Source organism: Sinohyriopsis cumingii, chromosome 10 (genome assembly GCF_028554795.1).
Source record: "Sinohyriopsis cumingii isolate HCF-2022 chromosome 10, ASM2855479v2, whole genome shotgun sequence".
Classification (NCBI taxonomy): domain Eukaryota; kingdom Metazoa; phylum Mollusca; class Bivalvia; order Unionida; family Unionidae; genus Sinohyriopsis; species Sinohyriopsis cumingii.
The window spans coordinates 69,504,471-69,523,237 of record NC_142970.1 but is presented as its reverse complement, the minus strand read 5'-3'; the positions used below and the strand labels follow the sequence as shown (position 1 = coordinate 69,523,237).

The 18,767-nt window shown below is 35.3% G+C and overlaps 1 protein-coding gene across 1 annotated transcript in view; it reads left to right on the top strand.

Moving 5' to 3' along the window:
- Positions 1 to 5,072: 5,072 nt before the first annotated feature.
- The window catches only part of LOC149790354 (innexin unc-9-like), a 90,691-nt gene continuing 76,996 nt past the window's right edge, over positions 5,073 to 18,767 (top strand). Inside the window, exon 1 of the mRNA XM_089972397.1 lies at positions 5,073 to 6,705. Within this exon, the coding sequence (XP_089828523.1) occupies positions 6,680 to 6,705 (26 nt within the window). The 5' untranslated portion in view covers positions 5,073 to 6,679. The remainder of the gene's footprint in view (positions 6,706 to 18,767) is intronic.

Sequence of the window (18,767 nt, the reverse complement as noted above, 5' to 3'; positions counted from 1 at the left end):
TTAACGTAGTTTTTAAAAAAAAATTCAGTCATATCGCTACGATGTCTGCAGTGTGGCAATTTATAGTGATGCCTAGCAATGGGGCATAATGTCGCAGATATGTAGCATGATGTCCCACACAGTCACATTATTCTGACACCAGACCGACCAGTCCTAACACTAGCCTCATAATGCTGAGCGCCAAACGAGGCAGCTGTTAGTACCATTTTTGTAAGTCTTTGTTATGACTCGGCCGGTGATCGAACCCACGACCTCCCGCATCCGAAGCGGACGCTCTAACCACTAGGTCAACGGAGCGGTCACAAGACAAACGTAACGGTGTTTCGAATGAAGGTCTATTAATATACTATTAAAAAGTTATTCATGGGAAAACAAGTAGCGCAGCTTCATTTTACAGTTATAAAAGACTTATTTTCGCCTTAAATTATATTGCAAGAAGGAACAATACAAATGAGATGCACATGGTATGGCATATATTTCGGCTGTTTTTCTATATCAAAAAATGTCTGTTTTGTTTGTAGATGGCTTCAAAGGATTTTATGCTGTGATTGAATAAATACCATGTTTTGGTTCCGCAACATAGAGAGCATGTTCATTGTCCTATTGCAAATAGTATTTAGGTGTATCGCGTAGTTCTGAGGATACGGTTTTGCATGTAAAAGTGGCAATTATCAATTAGTCACAATTATAGACATATTAAATATTGGTGTAATTTGTTACAAATCGATAATCACAGGTTCCCTGTTCCAAGATGGTGAGACCACTAGATTGTGGCATAGTTATCTGGCATCATGTTACGAACTTTATTGCTAAGGTTTGTAATTTATCTGGACTTCTCAATATGTCAGCGATATAATCTATTTCATGCATGAACACTTTAGGGGAGTAAAAGATTTTATCCATCAAATTTATTATGAAAAGATAACTCAGTGAAGAAGTCTTAGTGATGGATATGAGGTGTTATTGAATGCTTTGAAATAGCTGATATAGGGTTGCCATTTTATATTTGTAAGGTCTGCTCGAAATGTCCATAGATTTGTTCTAGAAAGAAATTCAAGGCATACTGAACAAATACTACGTTTTATTGACATAAAAGATATCGCACTGATGATCATGATATGAATCCGTATTCTTAAACGAAGCAAAACCAACAAGGTAATTAAAACCTAACAAATGTTTTAATTCTAAGTTATAAAATTAAACTTTAAAAGGAAGTTACAGTATTGTGAATTAAATCCCAAAACATCCTAAACGTTGTATCACAAATCCAAAAGAATAGAGTGTTCCGAATGGAAATTCCAGGCCTTGAATGTGGTGTAATACCAACAATCTTGAATGAGCAGAAGTGCTAACAGTCCTGATGTCTCAAAATGACATTGTCTAGAACTCCTTTGAATCATTTGTCCGAACAGTCAGATGAACACTGTAATTTCAATAGATCATTCCAATTAATGATTCCTCTCAAACTAAATTTAAACACAAAATTAACTACACATGCAGAATGGAAAACAACAGTAATAAAATAGAATAAATAATTGTTTGCTTCTTTCCCCTTATATAAATCCTCACGACTCTATAGAGAACATGTGTCTGAACACAACCGACCTGGCTTATGCATCCAGTGAAAAATTACCCTTACTCTAAACAGGTTAATTATATAGAACCCGAACCCAAATAAACAACTTATTTGTAGCCCATTATCATAAAAAGAACGTACAATCATGGACAAAAGTTAAGGATGTAATATCCTGCTTAAAAATGATCCGTACAGTCTATAATCATAGACACATAGTAAGCGCACAATATATACATACATAAGAATCAGGGAAACTATTAATAGCTATAAAATGGGTCACAAAAGCGTCATCCACTGCTGTCTTACATTTGGACCAAACCTGTTTCATTTTCCACTTATAAAAACTTAAATGAAACGTTGTGACTGATTCACCTAACAGTAAACATGCAATGCACAAAGCTACAGTTGTGCAGCTGCGTTTATGTAAAAGTGGATCTCTCATTTTCACACGTGTTTTTCGCCGGAGCTTTCTCGAAATAGACCAAATAAATCTGTACTGTTTATATTCTATAAGTAGAAGCTTTTCAGATCTAAGTAAATGAGGTGGGCTTGTGTGTAATCACTTAGCATTAATGAGACGCTTCCCATTATGTTGCAGGTAAATGTAAACCGTCTGAGGCACGTCGATAGATTGAATAAACAAAACGTATGACTTTAATAAGCTCATAATTACAAAGGAAGTATCATATATGTTGCATGTTCCATGACTCATTTCAAATACAGAGTCTAAACACTATGTACTGTTACATTACACGAGCCAGTTATAAACATAACCTTATCGTCCCTTAGGATTTAAGAGTATTTTAAATCCCATATAAAATTAATTAATAAATATAATCTTGAAATGTATCGTGTCTCTGTATATGTGAGGCTTTATTTGTATTTGCTGAAATTAAAAATTAACAAGTTCACATTCATACAGAAGTCTGATTTTGAGCACATTGTATAAGTTTCGGTGAATTGGTCAATTTTTACATTTCAGGTCAACGGTTTGGTTTCAAAAGTTTGGTGTTGGTAAAGAATGTATAGGTTTCGGAAATGTAAATTAAGAAAATGATGATAACAATGTTAAATATTCAATAGCATTTAATTAACTATGTCAAATGGCATAAAATGCGTCATCTGATTGGGCGTTGTTTGCTTACGTCACGTAACCGAAGAACTTCATTGAAGCACATCAGGAATAGATCCCATATCAATCTATAGGAATAAGAATGTTACTGTCGACCTGTGCCATCGAGCCTGCTGTCATTTTTATTAATGTGATTGGTGTAATCATTAAGGTTGGTAACAGATGCTACCAAGGTTTCTGATGTAGATTTTACTGCTTGCTATTTCAAACTATATCAGTTCTGCATCTTAGACCTTCAGACATGTATATGTTCGATGATGATTAACGAATATGTTTGTACATTCGTCTATCAACGTGCATCCAGGCTTGCCGTCACAAGGCTGGGTAAAAGTATTATATATAATGACCCCAATACGGTTAACAGGTCACTGCTATGAATACAATATTATTTCACTTTCTTGTTAGCAAGAATACTATTTTCACGGAAACAAGTCAATGTACACTAAATTATACATTCAAACGTTGCGGTGTAATCAATCTGTTTAGACTGGAATAATAATTATATTCGTGATAAGAGCATACATACAAGAAAAGGTAATTCTTTAAAGACGTCATGAGAACAAAATCTTCATTTTTTTATGAATGTTTTTATTTTTTTTGGGGGGGGGGGAATGACAGATTATTAAGGAGTATTGTATTATGAGAAATGAATACATGTTCATTTGTTTCACTCCTCTTGACCAACGAACGAATACAGAAGACTCACAGATAAACTCTGAGATAGCTTTGGTTGCTGAGTGTTTTTTTTTTTATTTCTCTTTTTGACGTAATCATTGGTGTCAGATATTATCACATGGTGATTATTTAGGCTGGCTAAATGGCCTCACACAGGATTTATTTAGCAGCACGTGGCAGATTGTCGGAAGTCTAATAGATTACATTCTTATACCTCGCGTGACCTACACATCAGAATACAGTGATATATCTGTACAGGCAAAGTGGAAAGAAGGAGAGCAGATTGAAAAGTGTACATATAGGCTTAAATAGTTTGCTGAGGAAAAAAAGAAGCTTATTTTGACTCTGTCGTGTTTTGTTTCTAAATACTTTTGCACCAAAGTTCAGAGCCAATCTGTGTGTGATATTGATGAGTGGGAATGCTGTTTGGTACAAAATGCCGTTTTAAAATATATTTCTGTATTTGAAGTATTTTTTAAAGTTACTTATGATTAAATAGGATTTGAAATTTTTTATTTCTAATGTCGATACATAATATGTTTCTCATGGACTGACTTTTAATAACACTGATCCAATGCGCTGACATGTGATAGGCGAAGTTTTAAAATATTCGCTTGTAATTAGCCTGCTCGATACATACTCAGCGTCAGTCGTCCATGAAACCTTTATGGGAGCTTCAAGCGATCGTTAACGATAATGAAAATTCCTCTCTCGTTCTGTTTTCAAACCAGTCTTGATTAGCATCTTGCCTCAGCTTCAGACCGTACTTGTGTACGTGCTAATTTAATGCTTGTTTCGCCATAGCACTTGAAACTAATGTTTCGGTCAGCGGACGAAACAGGCAATCGACGATATAACTCGTCTGCAAACGTTTCTACAGGCGGCTCAGGATTCTGTGATAAAACCCTTGTATATCCCCATGAGTATTAAGCGGGATCAAGATAATAACCGGATAAAGAAAAAAATCTGAGTTCAGTCTGAAGGATATGCGGATAACGCAGCTTGTTGTAATTCTAAATTGTATTGATTTTTCACAGTCACTGCTAGCAGTTGTTTCTGAAAGGTTCTTCTCGGAGGCAAGCGGCACGCTTGAGGAAGGAATCTGTTTTTGTGAGTATTCAAGGCTAAAATTGGTTACCTGGTTTTACGAAGACACAACTTGCTCTGACGTTTTGTCATACATTATAGCTGAAAAGTGGTTTACTGAAACAACCGTGGAAAGAGTTTTTACCGAATTTGTACAAAGCATCATGTCGATAAATTCGGTATTTTCTCTGAATGCTTAATGCATGATATCTTTAAGTAGAGTGATCTACCAACTTTGTCAATGGCGTATCCTATTTGTTTCTGAATTGTTCTAAGCGTTTCAGAGAGTCCAGTTCATGGGATAAATGCGTGATTTGTACATGTGGCATTTTCAAGTCTCCGTACATGTGATATTAGCAGTGCTTCGTTTTCTCATAGCTGTTTAAAGATAGTGCATTCAAGTCTTCTGAATCAAACCGCTGTTGACAGTTCCTAATCACACCGTTACATATGAAATGATGTTTTCTATGCAATCTACCTAGCTGCAACCGTCGGAGGATTAAAGAGTGTACTTGAAGTCTGTGTCTGATATTGGTGTTAAAGGTTGGGTTCTATGATTCCAACTGATATTGATTTTATTTGTAACTGCTTGAACTAATTGATCTCTTCGAGCATTGTATCTAGATTCCACAGCTGCATACATACTCACAGAGGAGATGGCATTGACGATTGTTGTTTTTCTTTATAGAGCATCAGAACACTGATCTTTTTTTTGTTACACTTTTCAAATTAAACTTTTATTAGGTACAGAGAAAGATCGAGATTTGAGACGAGGACATGTAAGTGCAGCTTGGAGAGAAGCTTCGTCGTATCGGATATAATATTAAAATTGTGACAGTGCCAACAAATTGGCTTCTATTTGAAATAAGAGTCGACAGGTAATTGTCTCGTTCAAGGGAATTTGTTACAGAGAATGTGTTCTTAAATAGACACATATAATTTCTGGTCAAACATGGTGCGATTTGTGATGAACTACAATCTCGCGTGATGAATTTCTCTCAAGAACACGTTAAGCGTGTAACCAGTTTCTAATCGCTTTAATTTAATCATCATCGATCAAATATTACATTTAACACCATGACGAAGAGTGTAAATGAAATTTCAAAATTATTGGAACCTCACATTAAAGAGATAGTGATCGCACTGGAGTTACGTTGTAAAGAAGTAATGCGCTATCATTTTTGAAATTACTCATTCATCGATCTTGCTACATACAACAACAACTTAGAAGTAGCACTTATGTTTTCAGCATAGTTTGTTTTATAGCTTCATTCACACTTTAGGTTGCGTATAAAGCTGGGATAATCCATTCCATCTCTGAAAAATGAGTCGAGTTTGACATTTATGTTTTGACATAATTACATAAAAGGGTAAAAACTACCACGATGTGTTTACGATTAGTTTGTCAGAATCCCTCGCTTCTGGAACATAATGCTTTTATAATTGGTTTATATCATGGCCAAACAGAAAACAGGAGATCATTAAAAGTCAGAACTGCGTTTCTACTTCCTTGCTTAACTAAGAAGCTACTTTGAGGAAGCAATTTTCTACGTCATACATTCCGGATCTTAAGTGATTTGTTCTATGACGACCTGCTGAGGCAATTGTTTTTGGTAGTTCTAGCGCTGATGTACGTTTTGGCACCAATCTTCGTTTTACCACGACACGCTCAGAAATAGGTCCGTTATGCCAATGTATATTTGTTTTCGGATTTTCATATATGCGCTCTTGTGATGATATAGCTTTATATGTTTTGGATATATCTTTTGGAGAATAGGAGTTGGAATAGACCGCTAATGTAGTGAGCTTATGTAAATGAAGTGACGAAACGACTTGTATGCCTTAATAACTCTCAATCCTTCAGAATGTATTGCGATTACTGATGAACACAAGCTTTGCTTTATGGAGCAGTTTTCATACTTCCAACACAGCAACATAGAGAAAACGTAGACCATAATACTTCGTCGTTTATAATATACCGAAGTTACTATTTGTATTCAGTGATATTCAAAAGGAGGCTTCATACGACAAGAGAACAAGGATGAAAGCATGTGGCTGTTATAAAAAGAAGATTGATTTTTCTGTGGTGGAGACTTGATACTCGAGTTAAACAGATGGCACTTTACAAACTGCTGCAGCGCTGAAGGACTCTCATGAAAAGGCGTTTTAGGATCCTCAGGGATATCTAAATTTCTGTCCATTTCCTCACAATGCTCTGGAGTCACGGTCATTATTGGTAAGCCTGTCATTTTTTCAAATTATGTCATTTGAATTTGTTTCCTAAAACTCTATGACGTTCTCTGTTTCTTGGCTCTTAATTTGCATTATTATTACTCTAAAATGTTCAAAGTTTGTTAATTCTTAAATTACATTCTTTGTTTTGATACAGTTTAATCTCCACGCTGTAGCTCGTTTTCAGAGTCTTTGATGAAAAATGAACATAAATTGAGCTGGTTGATCTCCCTTAAAACGATAATGCCGCCGTTACATGCAAAAATGTCGTGCATGCCATATTATCTGAATAATACTGAATCTTGAAATCTATTGGTCCTAAACATTGTAGGGTTCCTTAAAAACCAGCGGACATTCCTCTATTTATTTCATCTCGATTTAACACGTTCGACACGTGCGAATGTTGTTGTTGTTAGATTATTCATAAACTGAATTTGTCGAATGTATCACTTCATTACTTTTGGAACACTTCGAATAAAAGATCGGAATTACGAGCGACTTCTTTGACTGAACCAAGTAGCAGCAAATTCTTAATTCTAAGCTGAATATTTGGACGTTGTTATATGCCTAACACCTTGATTATTTTGAGGAATGGTATATGCCAGATAGCGTTTATAACAACTCATTTCCTTTCTTCCAAACTTTAGCTACATTCGAAGAATTCTGAAAATTTTGATAAACGGCAGCATTTAGGCATTTAAAGCATGGAAAACTAGTTTTTAGAAAGAATACGCGTGGGCCATCCGAAGATAAGTACAACCAAATTCATCGGATTACACGAACAAATGTTTCTGGTGCATCTTTTTGTCGTAACTAGTAGTTTCGAAGAGCTAATGTTCATATATTCTCCTTGGTTTAAAATATATAAATAAATAAATAAATAAATAAATAAATAAATAAATTCTATAGGTCTGGAAACATTAAACTGATTGGTGGCTTTATACCCGATTTACGTTTATGTTAATGCTTTGTCGTGCGTGTATTTTGATACTGAGGTTTTAGAAGTCTGTCGTCAATGCTGTTCTTGGCTATTACATGCTCCTTTTATGGTAAATATATGACCATATGTTATTACGAAATTGTCAAGTGTAGCTACATTGTCATCCAAATAGGGTATTGCCGTATTTCATTATTGACAATGTTTATATTTAACTTAATACATCTGTTTACAACTAATTCTAGGAGGAAGTTTATAAAATCAAACGTATACTCTAATAACCACTAAGTTTATTTTAATTATGAATCATCATTTTAACTTATTTGGATATATTTTGTTTGTATTGTTTCACATTAGCGTCTTTATGATCAGCATTTTTAAATATGAAGCCTCCTAAATTCAGTTCTGATAAACTCTAGTTGAGATAGACATACATTTTTATAGATGAACCTTGGAAATTTCATTAGAATCAGAACCAACCTTATTTCACATCACCACTTGGCCAATGTGGATATTGTTGGAGATGCCAGTAGCGTCCCGTGAATCGGTCGTTCTTACCGTGTTCATCCTCCTCCACCAGTGATACTGGCCGCCATATATTGCCTATCTTGCACTGAGAAATGGCGTTAAATCCCCAAACAAAACATCATATCCTGTTATTATTATTATTATTATTATTATTATTATTATTATTATTAGTAGTAGTAGTAGTAGTAGTAAGTAGTTGTAGTAGTGGGTCCCCCGAGTGGTCTAAAGCGCTCTTAGTTACGGATCACTGCCATCTCACCTCTGTCTGCGTGGGTTCGAGTCTCGGATTCGGCTAATGTGGGTATGTGAGAAAGCTTGCCAGTAGCTTCTTGTGGGTCGGTGGTTCTTCCCGGGGTTTTCCAGGTTCTTCCTCCACCATTAATACTGGCCGCCATGCATAGCCTATCGTGTGGTGAAAAATGGCGTTAAACCATACAACAACAACAACAAGTAGTAGTAGTAGTAGTAGTAATTTTACTAAATTAATTCGCAGCCCTGACTTCTACATGATCGAGTCTTATCTGTTTTTTCCTTCATTGACAAAAATCGTGTTGCACAATTTTTTTTTAGTGCAGATCATTTTAGGTCCAGACTATTGATAGGTTCAGTTTGCTTCCTTTCCCTATCGGTCAGACTTGAAGTACAGTTTACATATATAAATTTTGGTTCGGGCACAAACTACCATGAAAAGTATTGCACAAACAGATTTTCAGGCAGTCTAAAATAGAATTAGGTCCGTACCAAATTGCTGATACTGCATCTTGAGCAGGATTCAAGGTGTGGTACAGACCACACTGGTGGGTTCTAACATAAGATCATTTACGTATGTAATTTAATTCGTATGTAGGTACAAACCAAATCGAAGTCACGACTTTTGCTGACATGTAAACGCGGCTAATATTTCGATTTCTTTTGCAAATTGACTTTTCAAATAGGAGCAGAAACAACAAATGTGCATCTATGCACAATGACACTTCAGTAAGAGGTAAAACGTGCCTATATAAAGATCTCATTTCGTGCATTGGCGAAAATGAATCCTCTTGTCAGTGTTTTATATGTGGTTGAAAGCAATTAAGTCGTAACGCGTGCTATATTATCTTTTATATTGTTATCAAAATATAACATAAAATCAAAGGCTACCCATGGTAGTCCAAACATGTCTGTGAATGGAGTTCATGTCATATATCTTCAGAGGACCTCCATCTTCTCTGCGCTGCTATATTACTGCAGCGAATGATGTTCTCGCCGTAAAGAGATTGAACCAGAGAGTTAGACGATCAACAATTGCAGACTGCAAATTCCGAATATGTTTTAACGGTAGTCACAGGCATGTGTCATATTAAGGCATTTCAGGACTTGTTAGAAAAAGGTAACACGGTCGTCAGTTGTCAAGAAAGAAACACTTGAATATAATTTTCAGGAAACAAGAGAACAAACGGAAATGTTCAAACAATTTCTGGAAACATTGGATTTTATATTCAGAGGACACGGTATGAAAAACTGACGCTTTCAGGAAAAAGACGGAGACAAATTACACACTCCCCATATAGAAGGTCTCCGATGTATGAAAGTCACTATGTGCCACCTAAAACTAGTTCGCCGCACATCTTGTCTTTGAATTGTTTTCCATTTTTAATCGTATTTGGTTAGGTATCAGATTATCTTATAATTAGTAATATAGACACTCTCGTTGTTCATTTTATGAATATATCTTTGTAAGAATTGACGCGTGAAATGCAGCGGTACACTTTAACAGAACGTAAGTCGAATAACGCTCAGTCCATCTTCGCAAGCTAAGAATAATCGATCATCTTCGTTCACATGGAATCCTAGTCCATCTTCGCAAGCCATAAGGTAATCGATTAACTTAAAATGCAGCTTTAAAAAATCTGAAGGTGAATAAAATCGTTCGACACACATTTACGCTCTTCAGTCTCACCGCTCAGTCTCCAAATACGATGATATGAGACTTAAAAATTTACAATTTTGGTAGCAGTACAAGTCATCAGAACATGACCCCTAAGCGGTCGCAGTCAGATCTTCTCGTAACAAATTGGAGACCTGATTTTAGTCAGATTGGTCGATCCATTTAATTCACATGGACACTTAGAATACGTATCCAGCCTAACCTGTGCCTACAGTTTCGCTTTATTATTGGATGAAGCGGGCATAAACTTGTCCAATCATATTTATCCTTTCGACTACTGCTGAAAATAATAATTACAGCTTCTATAGACAACTACACACGCCAGTTTCCACAATTATAGCCAATCACACACATGATTTACCGTTGCAGTCAAGGCATATCATGGAAATAGAGCTCCTAACATTTGTAACGAGCTCTTTATAACGAGCTCTTTAATTGGTCAGTTAATTTAAGTTGCTTTGGGAATAAATTCTTTAATCCAGAATAGTACTCTTGTGCAAAACACTGTTTTAACTAAATATAAATGCCAAAACTCGATGTGGAAATAGGTAGATCGATGACCATTGGCTAATGAAAATTGGTTTAACATTGGCAATAGCAAATTGTCTGAAAGATTGATATCTCTCCTAATTAGTGAGATATCAAATAGGATGAAATGCCATTTGCACAACGAAGATAAACAAATGATTTTTCCCATTATTAAATAATTAGATTTATGAATATGAATCAGTCTGCTCACCTAATTATGAAAACACATGATTCTTGAACATTAGGTATAATTCTTAAGCTCCGCTAAACACCGGAAATGCTGCATAATATTACTAACGGGATATATAGCAATATCTATAACAAATAAAACTGATCCGGTGGCCTAGTGGTTAGAGAGTCCTCCTCTGGTACTAAGGTCGCGGCGGCGAACCCCGGCTGAGTCATACCAAACGCATAAAAATAGTACTTACAGCTGTCTCGCTAGGTGCTCAGCATTAAGAGGTTAATGTTAGGACTGGTCGGTCAGGCGTTAGAATAATGTAACTGGGTGGGACATCATGCTGTATGTCTGCGGCATGATGCCCCGGTACTAGACATCACAATAAACTGCCACACTACAGACATCGTAGCAATGTGACTGAAAGCATTATTAAAAGTACAAATCACAAACACTATTACAAATGAATGGTTAATTAAAGGTCACATGGTAATGGAACATCATATTATTTGTTTTCTTTCTTTTATTCATATCCCACAGTGTACGATATACTATTTTTGACACCCATCTTTGACGCGAGACTTGCTAGTATATTTTTGTTTTGACTCAGTTATGGCACCATGCCCAAGGGGTATACTAAAAGCCTTGATTGGTTTTTACTGACATGAAATTGATGTGGCGAAGAGGTTGTTGTTGATGTTGTAGGGTTTAACGCCATTTTCCAGCACACGATAGGCTATACATGGCGGCCAGTATTAATGGTGGAGGAAGAACCCGAGAAAATTTCGGGAAGAACCACCGACCCACGATAAGTTACTGGCAAACTTTCTCACATACCCACATTGGCCGAATCCGAGACTCGAAATCACACAGACAGAACTAAAATGGCAGTAATCCGTAACGGAGAGCACATTAGACCACTCGGCCACTCTGAGCCCTGTGGCGAAGAGGTAATGGAAGTGATATGCTGTGACCAGAGTCATGCCACTAAAGTCGGTCTGGACTAGGCTAGACTGGATTTGAACCCACAACCAGATGATTGTGAGGCCAGTAGGTCACTCAGTAATAGAGTCACGGCTGCTGTCTACCGCAAATTTCACTTCTTGTCTCGTGTTGCATGGGAAAGCCCTGATAACGGCCTCTATTTTAGTGCCTACGTTCGAAAACCACAGCACTATACATAAGTTTTAAATAATTAACCGTGAAGCACACTTGACACTGGATATTTCTAGTGTTCATATTTCGAACAGTGCATCTCGGGAAAAATCATTCACAGTCAGTCGATCCTCACATTAAAACTTGTCTCTCAGCACCATTTTCCTCACACCACGATATAGACTATATGCTGGTGATAAAGGTGCATCTTTTCATCGCTTCATAGATGAAACCTAACTTATCTATCGTCCTGGGCTATGCAGTGTCGGTACAGTTAGCTTCATACTGCTTGTAACTTTTTTTATATATCAAGCGTGTTCTAATGGCTTGCTATTGAAGCTTTCGTGATCTCAACTGAATGTATCTTTCTCAATGGTGGTCTTAAATCAGTCCATACAATGGCTGATGGGAAGAGAATGGGTTTCCTCTTCGCACCTGTTTTGGAATATGCATTAACTGCTGGTAGCTTTGAATACATGGGAGGTCTAAATACAAAGAGTTCAAACAGTGTTTAAGAGTTTTCAAACTTGTTTCTAATATGAGCTTCGTCAAAGACGTTTTTGGCAAAGGATACAATTTTTGAAGTTTGTAACTTGGAATAAAATTAAAGTTTCTGAAAGCAATTTTAAAGGGTTCAGATTTTAATATGTTGTAATGCGCTGTGGCGTGCTCGTTTCAAATCATTTGTAGTCTTTTATGTGGCACGGAGATCAGCAGACATGAATATCAGACATATTTATAATATCATCTCAATATGATAATTTGTATATGATGATTTGTTCCTTTAGCAAATCGCATCTTTATTGATCATTAGTGTCATTTTAGATATGAAATACTTTTGAAAGTGATTGTAACAAAAGGTTTCACTTTTAATATTGTTACGTATATTTAATTTGTATTATTTGTTGGCTTTTAGTAAGAATTATGTTATATACATTTGTATTTTGTACATGACATTGACCAAAATCAAGTTCACTCTGTACCTGACTAGGGCCATTGATTTTGTAAACAACATGATACATAGCTAATATTGTTTCTGTGGGAATAGATTTAAATGTTACGATCCATAACAAGGTAAGTAAACGTGTTTATCTTAATCTGAGTATTCGACATCGGAATTCCCCCTTGGAAACACATGGTGTACCTGATGTCCGCCATGTTCGTTACTATAAATTTAGCAATATGCATTGTCTTGCTGACAGTTTAGAATGGTCTAGAAATGAATTTTGACCCTCATCCTGGTTATATATTTGTGTCTTAGCTTTTTATATAACGTTGCTTACTTGAGAAATTAACCATTATTGCCGTAATATCTTCAAGAAGACTCAGTCTTTTGTTGTATTCAGAGCTGCATTTGATGGAAAAACTTATTCAAATTATTATTCACTGGAATTAAAACAGTTTTCATCAATAATATTATTGGACAGAAACATTAATTTGGAATTACAGTGAATTCAGACAAGAACTGTTTGGGATTATAATATTGTGATACATCAAAGACTCTTAGTACATCGCCAAAGTCCCTGTTATTGGTAAAGTAGCACGTTCAATACTACAGTCACAATAACACATTCAGTATTGAAATTTAATTAGAATACCACTTGATTTCACTTGAAACTTTATACATTTGGACATTATATATAAACTTTAGGACTATTGGGTTTAATACACAATACTGTCAATTTCTTTTCAAATTTTCATTTTGTATTCTAGGAAATAAATTGTTTGTTGAATTTGACTCTTTTCTGTTACTTAGTTAAGACAATGGAGATCATGTGGTATTATTGTGTTGTTTGTATTGTTTTTACATTGCTAGTTAAAACACATTTGATGTTGCCGTACTGAGAGATGTTTTCCAGGAGAGTATGCCTTTTGCATTTCGCACCATTTTAGGCCTGTAGTACTTTTTTTTAATCAAGATAAAAGTCCAGTAAGATTGCTTTTAACGTGTATTAAAACGAATATTATTATACCATTTCAATCGGTCGTAAAAGTCTAGCACAGAATAAAAAGACTTCTCGTTATGCATTGGAAAGGATTCCAGGGTCAAACATCCGGACGAATAACACAAAAAATCCTCCGATATTATCTCTTTTGAAACAATTATTTTGAAGTTGTCGTAGTGTTGTACATGGGCCGTCAAGATGCGTTTGTTTTACTGTGATATAACGTATCATTCTTTCTTCTTTGTCGAATATTCTGAGCGGGAGTTTGTAGTTACCCTGTACTGTGATGCGCATATGGTCTTAAAATAACTGACTTCCGCTTCATAAATTAATTGCTCGCCACTGTTTAATCGTCTATATGCGTGTGCGTGTGTGTAATTTTTAAATCGCTGAATTTTCAATGTATTTCAGTGATTTACATCTAAAAATCCATTTCTTTTAATAATTTAAAAGTTTCGTTGTCATTGTCATATATCCCGGAATTCGTTACTGAAATTTACTTAGCGGAAAGCAGAATATAACGACAGCGTAATTCTCTCATTGCAGTACTTTATTTTTTAGCTCACTAAGACGAACTTAGCATTTCATACCAAATAGGTTTCATACCCGTTTATGTTTGAGATATACAAATTCATCTAAACCCTTGTTATGCCATTTAAAATATTACTGCATATTTCATTTTGTATGAGACAAGTATAAACATTTATTGAAAAATTGGTCAGAGCACAAAATATAAAATTCATTCATTGCAGGTAGACTCCTTGTTTTTGAAAGAATATAAGTTTAATGCATCTACTGTATATAGAAACAAAAATATCGGTAGATATGAAAATATGAATAGGTACTGCTGTACATGCACGTGTTGTAAGTACAAGTGACAAAGCTTTTCCATAACATGATATATAAATTATTCCTCCGTTTCCATTGTTTGCCAAATAAGAATCAATTGAAATATTTTTTTTTACCGAATCGGTTTTCAATGATACGAGAAAAACGATTCATCTTTAGAAATCGCTTTTCTCTTGTCAGTAATGATGCAATTCCTCGATCGAGATACGCAGTTTCTCACATATTATGGAGTCATATGGCTAGTCTCAATTCCTCCGAAAATGGCTCTTTTCAGGTTTTGGTTAAATGTAATCGACAACAACGAGAAATACAGTGAAAATCTCTCTATACGTTACTTCTGGGATACAATTCGTCTTTAGAATCTATGAAAAGAGACTGATGTATTCATTATTTACGTCGATGATGCCGAAACTGACTCTCTCACAAGCAAATTGTCGGAATAATTATATATCAATTATGTCTTGATGTAGTGAAGAATTACATTCGCCAATGATATAATGATGTTTTTCTGTGACCATATGGAAACTAGAATGGACCGAGGCCATTCTCCAGAGAGATAGCGCCAGTTAAGATAACATTTCATTCTCAGTCAAATTGTAACGGTATCAAAATCAATCTTCTTCTGACTAGACCTGACGCAACCCTATTTGAATATGGGAAAATAATAACGTTCTCTTGAGGAATGTTGAGAGACAAAATAAAATTTGGTTTCGATATATGTCTGAATTCGTGGAACAAATTGCAGGCACATGGTCTGCAACACTTCTGCTTAATCATAGATAAATTACTTCAAAATAGTTATAAGCAATTACGCTGAAAAAAGTTCAAAGTAACTGCGCGTTGTTGCATGCATAGGGGGGATTCTACGTAATCATACATAAATTACTTCCAGAATAGTTTTAAGCAATTACGCTGAAAAAGGTTCTAAGTAACTGCGTATCGTTGCATCAATAGGGTGGATTCTATGTAATCATACAATAATTACTAAAGAATAGTTCTAAGTAATTTCTCTGAAAAAAGGTTTCAATTAACTGCGTGTTCAAAATTGACTAAGGTTATATGAAATTGAATTTATTTGAAATGTTGTTAAACATTTCTGAACAAAACTATCTTAGAACATTAGAATGACTTTACAGTTATTAATTGCTCCGTTTGCTCTGCGCGCATATTTTTCTTTTCACATACATGGAAGAAAAAAAGTTAAATTTCAGGACCAGTAAAGTATAACAATAGTTGTGCGTGGACATATTATTGCATTCTTTTAATCGTATTATTTGGTGGGGGAGAGGAATTGATGGTAGAAAAGTACAAGCAATAGTTGCTTCACGTTTGTTTTTGACTTGATACGTTTAATTAAACTAAAGTAAATAGTTCCGTGGCTGAAAAGTTGTCATATAAGTAATAAAAGCAACGTAATCTCTAGGAAACTGCCTGGCTTGATTATTGTAAAATTAAGTTCGAAGAATAAAAATTATTTCAAACTTTGGGGGCTAAACTTATTGCTTAGGCCGTAAAAGTAATCCGTAGCGCTTGTTTCCTTGTGTGGATTTTGATACTGTAAGTGTTATTTGTTTCCTTTGTTAGGTGAACACCTTATGGGAAAATCCTCTTCTTTTACACTTTCGGAGCATGGTTATTCGTGCTCGCATGGTAGGCACACAAACGAGGTAGATGGGGCATTTGCTCCAATGACTCTCATTGTACGAGCCAGTATTAGTGTTATCAGTTTTCGTAACTTGCATCGTGAAATGTGTTTATACGATGGTGTCGTTGCACCGTCCACTGTATGTTTGTGCGGTGACTGCCATGGCATTGTCTTAAATAATTTTATCCCGTGACCCCAATCCCCAAACTGAGTTCCTTCAGTTGACAGTCATTGCACCGTGTAAAGGGATTGCGCCGTCAAAAGGGAGTATACAAAACACGTGACCGTAATCGAGTATTTAACCAATAATATCTCGATTGCTGAAACTCGGCATAATTTTGGCAGCCAAAACGCCACCTCTAATATTGCATTTAGTATCAGCAATCCTGGATTATAATGTTTTATACCGCAGTCGCTGCTGATACAGTTAAATTTAAGTCCATATCTCGCCGATGTTTGCTTCATACCTTGTGTGATTCGTACAATGTTGGCACGAGTGATTAATTTGATCTGCCCAGCACAAAAAGAAATAAGATATGTTGACTGCATCTCAAATAATGTGTCAACTATTTTATCCGTGTCCTGTCATTTAACTTGCATGTTCCGGTTTTCATTCAGACTTGCAGCATGTTCCGGTTTTTCAATATATTTTAACTTTTTTCTAACCAGCGGCTGTTATTTAAGAGATATTTGGTTTTTTATTTTAAAAAAAAACATGTACATACAGTGAATTCAATTTTAGAAAAGTGACGGGAAATAGAAAACGTATTGAAAAAGAAGGACGTGGTGCAAGTCCACGTGTCATTCAGACACAGCAACATGTATATGTCATCTTTCGTCAATGTTGAAGATTTCGAGATATGACTTTAGTTATTATGCTTTAGACATAACGTTGTCATTATCATTAAACAAGAAGTATTTTCTTATGATCTGGCAGTCTTTCTTCATAATTGTTCCAAAGTAAGAATTATATATAAGTATTTCTCATCACACTCATTTTGGATGTTCCTGATGTGTTTCAGAATCTGGTATAACACTTCCATTAACACTCAAAAATATATTAAATAGTGACTAGGATAAAACTTCAAATATATCATATAAGCAAGAATAGCACTTCAAATATAAACATGGATAACACTTCAAATATATCAAATAGACACGAGGATAAAACTTCAAATATATCAAATAGAAACTAGGATAACACTTCAGATATGTAAATTATATACTAGGATAACGCTTCCAATGTACATTTATAAAATAAGATCTACTTCGATAATACTGCTATGCATACGTAATATTTAATTAGATATGGTAACTGTTGTACAAATGTTTAGCGTAGTGGCGATTCCAAAAGCAAGATCTCTTAGAAACTGTTCTATACAGGTTAATTTATCACGAATCCTAAATCACAATGGATTTGTTCTTTTTGAGAATTTTCGGGCTTGGTAGTTCGTATATTTTCTTAACAAATGCAAACTAAGTTCAGGTGAGCATTTGCAAATACGGTATCTATTTATAGAAATCTACCTTGTTATTTGACATCCATGACGCCAATCTCACTATAACATACAGTGTCATCCTTCAAACACTTACTTCATAACATTTAACTCGTTTCGTGTTGTTTGTTTAAGTTCATATATGGTATAACAAAATAACAGTAATCTCCAAAAATGAACGTTATAAACATTGAACACATCTTGAAGTCTGCAAAGAAATTAGTTTCTCATAGAATGCAAAAGGAGGTTCTCTTGTCAGAACGGTAATTTGAAGCACAGATCTAGCTTAAATTATATATAACACTATTCCTCAGTCCCTACCAGTTAATCTATCTTCATGAGGTTTCCCTTTCTGTAAGGTTTGGTTGCATGTCACGTTGACTTCTTTTAACTCCGATTCAAATCGCTTCTTCTCTTCTTCAACGCACACACTTTCCATTAACGATATAGTCTATCTCTTAACCTTTCAGGTGGTAGGATAGAGCTTCTTTCATTATTGCATTAAATGTCTTAAAGAGTTTTTTGCCATTTCAATTCATGTTCATTCTCCATTGAGATGTAAAACATCCCTTCGTATCCAATTCTTCTTGTCAGCTCCAAATGTTTGATCATTTTAGCCGCCTTATTTTCCCATAATGCAATAATGCTATTGTAGTTCCGTTTCATCATAGGATCGCTGCGTTTTTCGATGTGTCTGCAGCATGCAAGATAACATAATTCCAATTTAAGTCGACTAATCCTTCTATCGGCAGGAGCTGAATGATCCTATGTTAAACTTGCTTGCATTTCCATATAGGGAAAGGAACTGCCAAAGAATCCGCTCCAAACACCATTTAAATTCGAGTTAATGGTGTGATGTGACGTAACCTGGTGAATA